Raw genomic sequence first — 12,951 nt, 5'->3', positions numbered from 1 at the left:
GGACTGCTGGCTCCCAACTGCTTGCCTGCCTGCCAGCCTGATTGCCCCTAACTGCTTCTGCCTGCCAGCCTGATCACCCCCTAACCACTCCTCTGCCAGCCTGATCGACGCCTAACTGCTCCCCTGCTGGCGCAATTGCCCCCAACTGTCCTCCCCTGCTGGCCTGGTCGCCCCTAACTGCCCACCCCTGCTGGCCTGGTCACTCCCAACTGCCCTCCTCTGCAGGCCTGATTGCCCCAAACTGCCCTCCCTTGCAGGCCTGGTCCCTCCCAACTGCCCTCCCCTGCTGGCCTGATTGCCCACAACTGCCCTCCCCTGCTGGCCATCTTATGGGGCCATCTTGTGTCCACATGGGGGTGGCCATCTTGTTTGTTGGAGTGATGGTCAATTTGCATATTACCTCTTTATTAGATAGGATAATATTCCATTTACACTTAATGTTGTTTCCATATAGTGGCTATTGTAAATAATACTGCTATGAACATGGGGTGCATATATCTATTTGAACTCATGTTTTCATTTTCTTTAGATAAATCCCACAGAAGTGGAATTGCTGGATCATATGATAATTCCATTTTTTCAGGACCCTTCAGACTATTTCCATAGTGGCTGTACCAATTTACATTCCCACCCACAGAACACAAGAGTTTTCTTTTCTTCACATTCTCACCAACACTTGTTATTTCTTGTCTTTTTTTATGACAGCCATTCCCACAGGTGTAAAGTGATATCTCATTGTCGTTTTGATTTCCATTTCCCTGATGATTAATGATGTTGAACATCTTTCCATGTGCCTGTTGTTATCTGTAGAGCTCCTTTGGGAAAATGTCTCTTCAGGTCTTCTGCCCATTTTTTAATTAAATTGTTTGGGTTTTTTGCTATTGAGTTGTATGAGCATTTTTAATTACAATTGAAGTATCATATCTTATCACATTTGCATAGACTTTAGCTATTTTTGTTCTTATACAGAAATCCAAATTCTTGCCATGCCCCAAGTTCACAATTTTGTACTTTGTAATAACTGCATGTATCAGTAGAGAATGAAAACACAGAATTATGTTCTTTAAAATCAAGGTAAATCCATATATTTTCCAGTTTTATTGCATATTTTGAAATTTAAAAGACATTTAATACAAAATCCCCAAATTTAGAAAATATATATTTGGCAAAATATAAATATCATTTAAAAATGATCATAGCCCTGGCCAGTGTGGCTCCATGGATTGGAGCATTGTCCTGTGCACCAAGAGGTCGGTGGTCCGATTCCCAGTCGACTCCTGGTCTGGGCACATACCCAGGTTGCAGGTTTGATGCCTTGTTGAGGCAAGTGCGGGAGGCAACAGATCAATGTTTCTCTGTCACAAAGATGTTTCTCTCCCCTCCTTTCCTCTCTCTCAAAAATCAATAAAATAAAATAAATATTAAAAATGAGCATATTACTAAAGAAAGATTCGTCTGTGGCCCTGGCCATGTAACTCAGTTGATTAGAGTGTCCTCCAGATTAACCAAGGTTGTGGGTTTGATCCCTGGTCAGAGTCAACCAATGAATGTGTAAATAAGTGGAACAATAAAAATCTCTCTCTCTCTCCTCTCTTCTCTATTCTCTCTTTCTCTAAGATCAGTGAATAAAAATTAAAAAAAAAAAAAAACCAGAAAAAGTACAGATTCGTTCACACTTTCTGCCACTCTCCAGAATCTAGACATTTTGTCTGTGAAAGGCCCTGGCCTCCAGACAAACTTATGAATTCTTTGGCTTCTTCTTATCATCCCAAACACAAATTTCCTTCTTGATCTTTAAACTCAGCTAATGAGGGGGGAAAAAGAAAGAAAGAAATTATTGCTTTTAAAAACAGTTTAAGTCACATAACATTTATAATTTCTTTCACAGACATTCTGGCTAAAAATCAGCAAGTACATGAAATCAAAATGGCCCATCCATGGTTTCCATCCCACAGCAGCTCAATGTGGCCTGAGCGGCATCCGGAGCAAACCAATGGGAGAGCAGCTGGATGAGGCCAAGTGCTCAGCCTAAGAGTCCCCACCGCTGACCTTCACATCCTCCTCTGTACCTTCCCTCTGCTGCCGAGGATCCGAGGCCTTGCTCCAGCTGTAAGGCATTCCAGTTGAGAAAGCCTCTACCCTGTCAGGAAAAACAAATGGGGAAAGGGAAGAATACGTCCTCTTCTATGGTTTAAAAACATAGAAAGCTCTCTGTGCCTGTGCCAGCTGGCTAGGCCTCGGGTCTTGTCTCAATATCTTCTCCCCTTTGACCCAGAGACAAATCTGAACTCCTTACATGGGCCCATAATGAGGCTTCTGCTCACCCCTTCAGCATCACATACATGTGCCCATACAGCAGCAGGGTCTCAAATAATGTAGTTTTGTTCAATGTCATTTCGTTATGATGTTGATGCGGGGACGGGGCGGGGCGGAGGGTGAGAATTGATTCCAGGCGGAGCCACTGTCTATTGAGTTTGCAGGTTCTCCCCAGGTCTGTGTGGGTGTTCTCTGGATACTCAGGTCCCAAAGATGTCTACGTGAGATGACCTGGCATGGCTAAACTGTCCCCGTCTGAGTGAGTGTGAGTGCGGGTGTGAGTGGCCCTGCGATGGATGGCGGTCTGTACAGGGTGGGTCTCACCTTGAGCCTGAGCTGAGCTGCCCAGAGAAGCTCCCGCCACCCACGACCCTGAACGGAATAAGTGGGTTGGAAAAGAATTATCTTACTTGTTTATATTAACGTTTTTTAAATGTATACATAGTTCACATTTATTTCAATGTTTAATATTCAATGTGTTGCTCAGCTGGTTCAGCCTGTGGACTGAAAGGTCCCAGGTTCAATTCCGGTCAAGGGCACATGGCCGGTTGTGGGCTCAATCCCCGATAGGGGGCGTGCAGGAGGCAGCCTATCAATGATTCTCTGTCATCATTGATGTTTCTATCTCTCTCTCCCTCTCCTTTCCTCTCTAGAATCAATAAAAATGTATTAAAATATACATATATTACTAGTAAATGTGTTTTAGGTCATTATTTAGAAGTTCGGTGATCATTTTGTGACCAGAAATATGCCAAAAGAACTTCAATCTTTTTTTATGTCAACTAGCCTATGGTGAAATTGGTTTCATTATACATCACTTCGCTTAAAATCACCGTTGTCAAGAACCTATGGATGACGTCACACAGCTTTGTGACTGCTTCATTTTGCCTTCATCTATTACTTTCCTAGGGCTGCCGTAACAAAATACCACAAACTGGGTGACTTAGAAATTTACTGGCTCAGGGGTCTGGGGGCTAGAAGAAGGCGGTTTCAGCAGGGTTAGTTCTAAGGGCTGTGCTGAAAAATTTTGTTCTATGACCCTCTTCTAGTTTCTGGTGGTTTGCTGGCAATCTTTGGCATTCCTTGATAGTTGCCTTCAAGTTACAGGATGTTCTCCCTGTGTGTGTCTTGTTAAGAAACAAATTCAACTGAGTACATTTTAAAGACAGCAGTGGCTTTATTCAAAGGTTCATGATCCAGGCAGCATCCAATCTAGCAGCTAGAAAGGAGCTCAAAGAGATATACAAAGCAAGAGATTTTATACCCAGAAAAGGGCAGGAATAAAGACGTTGTCTTAGGGGGGAAAAAAATAAAAAGGCAGATTGGTTATTGCCAGGTTACTTTCCTTAGAGGGGCTGGCAGTGATCTATCAGCAGATTGCCCATCTTATGCTGATCAGGTGATTCCTGATTGACTGGTCTAAGACTGCATTTCTATTTATGTCTGTCTCTGTGTCCAAATTTCCCTTGAGTCATACTGGATGAGGGCCCACTCTAATGATTTCATTTTATCTTGATTACCTCTGTAGAGACCCTATTTCCAAATAAGGCCACATTCTGAGGCACCGGGTGTTAGGACTTCAACCTATCTTGTTGCTAGGACACAATTCAACCCGTAAACACTTTGGCCTCCTCTAAACAGTAAGAGCTTTAAGGACAGGTCTGTCCTGTCACCCATTTTAGCCCCAGAGCCTTACTGAATGTCCCCCAGATAGTAAGCATTCTGCTGGGGGAAGTGAGACATTTTGGGGGGGCTAACAATCTGAATCTGTGCCAGTAACCTAATACACATTCTTGTTAGTCTATAGTCTAGTCGCTGCCCCTTTAATTATCTGGTCTGGCAAGACTTGTTTACCTGAGTACTACTCCCATTTAGAGAGGCCATATCAGCACTGGTGCCAGGCCAGGCCTTTAGATGTGGTCTCACAACCCCCATCCTAACACATGGGGCTTTTTGCAAAGCCCTTAAAAGGTCCGGAAGGCCCATACCATATTTGGGGGACAAGGAAACCAAAGGGGTATAAAGGGAAAGCTTCCTCCATATTGGCTCACTCAGGATTTGAGAGAAACAGCCTCCCCTGAGTCCTGTTCTAGTACATGAGAAACATCTGAAAATAAATGGGGTTTTCTGGTACTCCTGCGTATTCTTCGGTCACCTGGTGAATTCTGTAACAGTTCAACAAATATTTGCTTAATAAACGAACAGGTTACGATCCCACCTTGTTTGGACTTTTCTCAAGTCAAATAAAATGTGAACTGTGTACATACTACAGGCAAAGCACTAAATGATTTTATTTGTTATTCAATGACATGAACAATTCTCCCTAATTCTAAAGCATGAGTGCCTGCATACTTGGGAAACAGACACCAACGTTATGTTCAAGAATTTGGAGCAAAATTTAACTTTTAACCCAGCATGTTAAGGATTTCGTGTGAAAGTAAGCACCTTGGAAGTTTTTCTGAAAAGCTAGGATATTAATATCTAGGGCTCATGGTAAATGGAATCTGCTGAGCAAAAGCAGTACTTGAGTGTTCCCTGCGAACCAGAGAACAAGGCTCCGGAGTCTCCCCTTTGAGAATCACAGTAGCTCTCATGTTGACCCTCCACTATAAACTGGAGTAAGGACTTACCTAGTTTTCTGTGCACCTTTCTTTTTCTTCCTGGTGGTTGGTGGGATCCAACAGAATGATGTATTTGAATTCTTTGGACTTAGAACCCAGCAACATGGCTCCAGCATGTGATGGCAGAAAGGGGCTTAGAAGGGAGCAGTGATTAGCAAACCTGCCCACTCAGGAGTGACATAGGTCCTCCTGCCTGCGAGAAGCATCACTATCTCACCTGGAGGGAGGGAGACCCAAATTCCATGTCACCCTGATGAGGCTGGGTGGAGGGCGGGGCTCCACTGTGTGAAGGGGGCAAGGCCTGACTTGCGTGGGAGGGGAGATGCTGCTGCTGCTGGGTGGTTGAGTGGCTGTGACGGAGGCTGCAAACTGACCTTCTGTCTGTCCCGGTGCTGGAGCAGGTGGGTCTGAGCTGAGGCAGCAGAGTGGATGAGTGGGCAAGAGGACCTGTCTCCACACACTCCATACATTCTACGTGTCCCCACTAACTTAGACCCAACCCTCTCTATTCGGTCTGGTTTATGAAAGGGGCAGATATACACTGATTTTTCTGCTGTGGCCACAAGAAGACTGTGGCAAAAGTTGCGAGAGAGGATGCTAAGCTTCTTGAGTCTCCTCAGAAATCCGCAGACCAAGAACCGCTCCCGTCAAATATGCTAAAATGGCGAGAGGAAGGGCAGCAAGGTATAAACATTGTGAGTGGGCAGAGAACTTGTGTGAAATATTATTACATGTGCTCTGACCAGTGTGGCTCGGTTGGTTGGAGCATCGTCCCCTACACCAAAAGGTCGTGGGTTCAATTCCCAGTTAGGGCACATACCCAGGTTACAGGTTCAATCACCAGTTTGGTCATGTGAGAGTCAACCAATCAATGTTTCTCTCTCTCTCTCTCTCTCTCTCTCTCTCTCTCTCTCTCATCAATTAAGAAAAAGAAAGAAAGAAAGAAAGAAAGAAAGAAAGAAAGAAAGAAAGAAAGAAAGAAAGAAAGATAGTTACATGTATAAAAGAGGGGGAACCTGTTCACCTGTGAAATCTTGGACAATTTAACACATGGAACCTCAGTTTTATTAAATAAAAAGGGGACTAATAACTTCTACCCCTTTACACTTTCGTGAGGACTTAATAATTTAACATGTGTGTTGGAATTCAGTTGTATTCAAAATCTGCCTTCCACTTACAAGTTGAATGCTCTCGGATAAATTACTTAGCCAGGTTAACTATCACGTTAAGTGTTCTCGTCAGTAAAACAAAAATACACTGTGAACTGGGTAACCCAAGTGTGGCAGGATGCCTATGGGCAAATAGATTTCTCCTGTTTTCACCTCAAAGCAGGTCTCAGATTTTTAATTCAGTTCACCTAAATAAGTGTGTGTGTGTTTTTAAAAAGCTTCATGACATCAGATTTGGCAATGATTTACCAGATATGACACTAAACCATAGGCAACAAGAGATAAAAATAGATAAATTGCACTTCATCAAAATATAAAAAAGTTTGGGTGCACTCTCCCTCTTGGGAACACACCTGGCCTTCCCTCCCCTTCATCCCGCCAGGGTGTATTCTTTGCCTTCCTCTCTCCTAAGCTCCAAGGGTCCTTCTTTTGCTTCTGTAACAAATTAAAAAGATAGCTGTACACCACATTCAAGTAGCATTATTTACAATAGCCAAAAGGTGGAATCAACCAATGTCCATCGATGGATGAATGAACAAACAAGATATGATATATACATACAAAGCAATGTTATTCGGCCTTAAAAAGGAAGGAAATTCTGCTCTGGCCAAGGTTTCAGGTTCAGCCCCAGTCAGGGCACATACAAGAATCAACCAATGAATACATAAATAAGTAGAACAACAAATCCATATCTCTCTCTCTCTCTCTCTCTCTCTCTCTCTCTCTCTCTCTCTCTCCCCCTTCCCACCCTCCCTCCCTTCTATCAATATATCGATCAATAAATAAATTTTTCAAAAAAACTGTTTGAATTAAATAAAAAGTAGGAACTTCTGACATGCTACAATGTGGATGAATCTTGAGGACATTATGCAAAGTGAAGTAAGTCAGTCGCAACAGACAAATATTGTATGAGAAACCTAAAGTGCTCAAATTCAAAGAGACAGAGAGTACAATGGTGGTTGCCAAGGTCTGAGGGAAAGGGCGAATGGGGAGTTATTGTTTAATGGCTACAGCGTTTCAGTCTGGGAAGATGAAAAAGTTCTGGAGATGGACGGTGGTAACGGTTGTAAACCAATGTGAATAAGCTTAACGCCACTAAGCTGTCCACTTAAAAATGTTTAAAATAGTAAATCTTATGTATATTTCATCCTAAAATGCTTTTTTTAAAATGCTGGATGCATTTGGACACGTGTAAGGACTACATCTGCTGTTCTGTAAAGCATAAACGATGGGACACCTAGCAGGGACTCCACACTAATTCCCTTCTTCCCTTCCCACAGTGGCTGCATTATTTTTTAAATTATAGTTGAAATTCAGTATTATATTAATGTTCAACATAGTGACAGTCACTTATATACCTGGTGAAGTGATCACCATAATATGGCTAGCACACATCTGACACTCTCCGGAGTTACTACAATATTATATTCCCGTCCCCTCACTAATTTTATCACTGGCAGTTTGCACTTCTTAATCCCCTTCACCTTTTTCACCCACCCACCCCAATCCAGCAACCCAAGCGGCTAGATTACTGACTGCACAAAGAAATCAATCCGTTCAACAGAGGGAAATACTGCCATTTTTAATTCTATTACAATGATGATTACTTTATTGTACGCATTCCTATTGCCTTCCTTGCCAGAAGCTTTGGCTTAAAACGCGCGTTCGCCATCCTTAACCCATTAAACCCTCAAAAATAGGACAGACAGAGAAAGAATGCCTACAAAAGCAACAAAAGGCGGCATCGCTCCCTAAGGGCTCCTAATTTTAAATTTCACTGCTCCGGATTTGCTTTAGCTGCCAATAGCTGTCTACGCACCGCACCATTGCTGTTGTACCACCACGGTTTTCATCGTCCATGACCCCGGGCTGGATTCGAATGGTTTCTGAGCTTCTGAGATTCTACCTCTGAACCAAGCAGACTCGGTGAGTTCCCACGGCGGCTGGAGAGCGCGCGCCGGTTGTCTCTGGGCGTTTCTCGTTCCCACAGCCCCCAGAGCCCAGCGCTTCGCTCCGCGCGTCTCGCCCCCTCGTCACTCTCCTCCCCCCACTCCCCAGGTCGCCCGTCTTTCCTTGCACCTCCTCTCTTCACCCTCTTTCCCTTCGCCCAGGGGCGAGCTCGCGCGGCCACAAGTCCAACGCGAGCCGTGCGATTTCTCCCTAGAAAAGTCCGTGCCTCCAAGGAGGCGAGCATCGGCGAGGACGTCGCCGCGGGGCGGACGCTCCAACACCACCCGCCGCGGGAGGGCCGGCGCCCGGGCTCTGGGCTCGGGCCGGGATCGCGGCCGGCGCTCGCTCCCCGCCCGGAACAGCCTCCCACTGTTACTGCCGGAGCCGGTGCCAGCCGCTCGCGCCGCCCGGGCGCCCGGGTGCCTGGGTCGGATCGGGTGACCGAGCGGGCGTGCGCCTGGCCGCGGGGCTGGGCTGGGCTCCCGGCTGACAGAGGGCCCGCCCCGTCCCGCCCCGCTCTCCGAAGAGCCCAGCTCCGGCGCTCGCCCGCACTCCCGCCGCTCCGCGCCGCCCGCCCCGCTCGCCTGCTCCCGCGCCGCCGGCTCCGCGCGCCGCAGCCATGTGTCCCCGAACCGCGCGGGCGCTGGCACCGCGACTCCTCGCGCTGGGCGCGCTGCTGTGGCCGGCGGCCGGCGCCTGGACGCTCACCATCCTGCACACCAACGACGTGCACAGCCGGCTGGAGCAGACCAGCGAGGACTCCAGCAAGTGCGTGAACGCCAGCCGCTGCGTGGGCGGCGTGGCCCGGCTCTACACCCAGGTGCGGCGGGTGCGCAGCGCCGAGCCCCACGTGCTGCTGCTCGACGCCGGCGACCAGTACCAGGGCACCATCTGGTTCACCGTGTACAAGGGAGCGGAGGTGGCACACTTCATGAACGCCCTGGGCTACGATGCCATGGTAAGCGGGTGGCTGGGCGGGGGCTCCGGAGCCCCGGCGGCAGGAGAGGAGTCGGAACTGAGAGGGAAGCCGGGGTGGAGGAGGAGGAGCCCGCGGCCGGGCACCGGGTGGCCCGCCAGCGCCTGGGAGCGAGGTAGGGAGAAAGGCCAGCGAGCCAAGTAGATACAGATGCAGAAGTCTTTTGGATGATGCGTCTGAACGTATTGAAGTTGGGGACCCCACCGTGGGATCTGGGTTATTTAGGGGAGCAGGAACCAGCCCTGCCTATCAGAGGGGTAAGTTGGGGTGCGTCGGAGGCGGGCGACTCTCCAGCGCCAGGGACCCAAGTAGACCTGTCACGCATCCCGCTCATTGGCTGCTCCGGCTACCTTAGGATGCTTTATCTCTGTTTTACTGGGAGGAAAACTCCAGGTCAAAGACGTTGAGTACATTATCCAGGGCACCAGCTCCAAAAGAGGAGACCTGTTATGTGTGGATTCTGGAGCCCTTTGACCCCAACTTGACCTTGATTAAGTTCCCAGCCTCGGGTTAGGTTCTCTGCTCAGCTACCTGAAGTGTGCAAGCTATTGACCCTCTCCGTGCCTCAGTTCCGGCCGCTAGAAAGTGGGGATAAGAACTCTATGTACCTCACGTGGTTGCCTGACACTTAGTACATACAACTTTCATACATGTTAGTTCGTCTTCTTACCAGACACTGCTGTGTAAATCTAAGAAAAGAAAGAAATTCCCACAGAGGACCAAAATGCTGAAGACACTGGGGTTCCAAAGGACTTCAATAAAATCAGTTTGGCAGCAGAGGGTTAGGAAGCATCCAGCTTAAGAGACGAGGGACTCTTAGAACACGTGCAGGAGTTTAAGTCCAAGCTCCCAAGTACTCTGTTAAAGATGCTGCCTTATTTGTTGCACTGAATTTTGGAGAAGGAGCAGAGAGGGTTACACAGTAATAAATACGTATAACCAGTTTGCTTGTTTAAGCCAACCCCTCCCCGAAGTTTAACGCTGTGTAAAATCCTTGAGGAAGGAAGTGTGTGGAGAAACTGGGAACCAGAATGTAGGAGCTGCAGGAGAGAAAGAACAGAGCGAGGGTCCAGGGCAATCTGTGAAGTCCTGGCGTGGGGAAGGGAAGGAGAGGTGTGGACGAGTCTGGGGAACAGAGGCCCAACAAGATACTCTGTATGAGAGGAGCACAGAGGTCGGCAAAGCACAATGCTGTATTTTTTCCTGGAAACTTGGAGAAAGGAGGACAGGAAAAGATGATAAGAGAGTACAATTGTTTCGTTTTGTTTTGTTTTCTTCAACAAGAGAGCTCATTTTAGAGAGAGGAGAGAAGGGCGGCCTGCTCCTCCCCATTCTGATTGCTGGGTTTAAGGTTATCAGACCCTCTCAAAGCAGCAGCAATTCAAAGGGGTCCCCCAAGCCCCAGAGTTTATGGGCTGCTCAGCAGAAGAATGGTGGGTCCCAAGAGCTCTGTGTGGTCTCGGCGTTGGCTTCTCCACAGCCCCACCTGCTGATGCTTAGTACACAGTAATGGCCGGATAAATATTTATCTAATTGAGTTGTTATTAGCCTACTTCTCCATTTCCCCTCCAGAAGGGTAGAATAAACCTTACATGAGTTTGTTTTTATTTCACATATAAACCACAACTTTGTAAACTTTTCTTTCTGTGACACCCTTTTCCCCACAGTTGTGTAAACTCCTTTGGGGTAGGAGGCAGGGTTGGGGGGAAGAATTCCCAGTTTTCTCTAATAATACTGTTTTCCTCTTTAAGTCAAACTGAGCTCCTGGTGTTAACCATCTTATCAAGTGTTTATGACAGGACTCTGGGTGAGGCTGGGGCAGTGTGCAAGTTCCAGCCCATCCCCACCAGGAATGCTTTGAATGCTTTCTAGAATGTTGGATGGAATTATTTTTCTTTTAAGTTTCACTCAAAGTGACTGGGCTGGGGCTTGAGGCTACTGACATAGTTGGCCGGGGGTAAAGGGGGTGGGGTGGGGTGGGGGTGGGGGCTGGCTGAAAGCCACCTTCCTGATAGCATCTCCTCAGGACTTTGTGCAGTTCTGGGGTTTGACGCGCGTAATTTTTTGACCTGCATCAAATCCTAGTTCTTGTAATGCTTTAGCATGTGGCAAAACACTGCCATGTTCTTGTTGTACAGAGATTTTTCACTGTCCTTTTGTTTATGCTACTCTCAGGGAATTTATTGATGTTCCGCTATAAAGGTTTCCCTGCCCGCCTGCCCGCCACCCCCGTCTTGAATCTCAGGAAGCAGGAGATTCCGATCAGAGTGGAAAACAGTTGTGGAGGGGCAATCTCCAGTTCTCTAAAAGCCAGACCTGGTTCGAGGAGCCACAAATAAGGACTCGGGGTGTGGGTGGCAAAGAGGAAGCTGCTGGAACCCAGCTAAACCCCAGGAGTTCCCTCCAGCAGAGTCTCTGAGGAGGCGGAGACTTCCTAGACCTGCTGCAGCCGGGTGAGAGCTGCTGGAGCAGTTCTGAGAGCCCTGAAGGTCCCAGGGTGAGACTGCGGACCTCCCGGACCCGGACCCGGACCCGGACCCGGACCGCTGCTGGCAGGCAGCTCTAGAGGGAGGACCGCAGAGCAGGGGAAGGCCTGGTGTCCCTGGGCAGCGGGAAGACAACATGGATGCGCTCACTCCCAGTGTGAGCGAGGCCAGGTTACTTTCTCAGACCTCATGTTCCCTAACTGTAAAACAGGAGGGATGACCCCCACCCTGCACGTGGGATTTTTGTGAACAACGCGTGTGATAAGGAACGTGAACCTCCCCAGTGCTGGATAGAGGCTCATTCCATGGGTTCTAAAAAAAAAAAATGTTGAGAGAATGGGAAGGCTTGGGTTTTGCAACCATCCCTTTATCTGATTCTGACCACCTGGCACAGTCTACCTCCCTCCTCCATCCCTTCCACCATCTTTTCTAAGTCCCGTTGTCTAAACTATCCTTAATGTTTACTCATTGAGCAGACTTATGAAATCCCCCCCCCCACCCCCAAGCACAAAGCCAAACGAATTCATCTCTACAAGTGAGATCATCTCTGCAAGAGAGTCTCACCATCGAGGTGGGTGGGCTGTGAGGAAGACGGCTTCTTAGGAAGGGCAGCCTCCTCTCTAGCTGCCCCTGCTTTTGAGGCCTGGCCCCTGAGCCCACTTTCTGCCCCAAAGACTTCGGCCTTAGCCTTAATGAATTGCTCCAAGGAGCCTGCGCCCGCAGCTGGGGTGGGGACCATCGCCCCTGTCTTTAACTCGCCCAGGGGACCGCTAGCCAGGTACCCATGTCACGCTTAGGCAACCATTCTAATGTGTGAGATGTTTATGTTTTGTTCCTGTGTGTACTTGCAGAACCTTTATTATTTGAGGTGCTTGTTTTTAAATTATGTTCCTCAGCTCATTCTGGTCCTTACTTTTGTCCTAAACTGGTTGTATGATCTGTCCCTGTCATTCTGTGTCTACCATGCACATACATATACTGTGCATCATGCTCCACAGAGATCTCCATAGACTTTACCATCCTCCCCACCCCCACCCACCCCCAGTGATGGGTCCACAGAGATCACGCAAATTATGCTGCAATTCCACAAGCATGCTGCTCCCAATAGCCTCCTACAAGTCCCGCTGGGAGCATTTCTTTGGGCAGGATTGCTGACCACAGGCACGTATATATTGACTTTGACTAAGGCCTGCCACATTGCTTCCTGAGTGACTGGAGCCCCCTCCCCTCACCCTCTTCCCCACGAAGATGTGAAGCCCTGTCCTTACCCATACCTTGCAGCATTGCCCTGCTTTCCAGTAGGTGTCAAGTGACATGGTTGCTTGATCTTGTATTTTTCTAATAAATAGTGAGTTTGAAATATTTGTTGACTTTTGGGGGGCTTTCTCTTTCCTAATTGCATGTTCACATTATTTGCTCTTTTTTAAAATTGG

At 47.7% G+C, this 12,951-nt stretch overlaps 1 protein-coding gene across 1 annotated transcript in view; it reads left to right on the top strand.

Moving 5' to 3' along the window:
* The first annotated feature begins 8,166 nt into the window (after positions 1–8,166).
* Positions 8,167–12,951, top strand: part of NT5E (5'-nucleotidase ecto) — a 57,042-nt gene continuing 52,257 nt past the window's right edge. Inside the window, exon 1 of the mRNA XM_079780426.1 lies at positions 8,167–9,014. Coding sequence (XP_079636552.1) covers positions 8,676–9,014 — 339 coding nt within the window. The 5' untranslated portion in view covers positions 8,167–8,675. The remainder of the gene's footprint in view (positions 9,015–12,951) is intronic.

Source organism: Cnephaeus nilssonii (genome assembly GCF_951640355.1).
Source record: "Cnephaeus nilssonii genome assembly, chromosome: 9".
NCBI classification, from domain to species: Eukaryota; Metazoa; Chordata; class Mammalia; order Chiroptera; family Vespertilionidae; genus Cnephaeus; species Cnephaeus nilssonii.
Note: the sequence above shows the minus strand (reverse complement) of the source record. Positions and strands in the feature narration are given on the sequence as shown.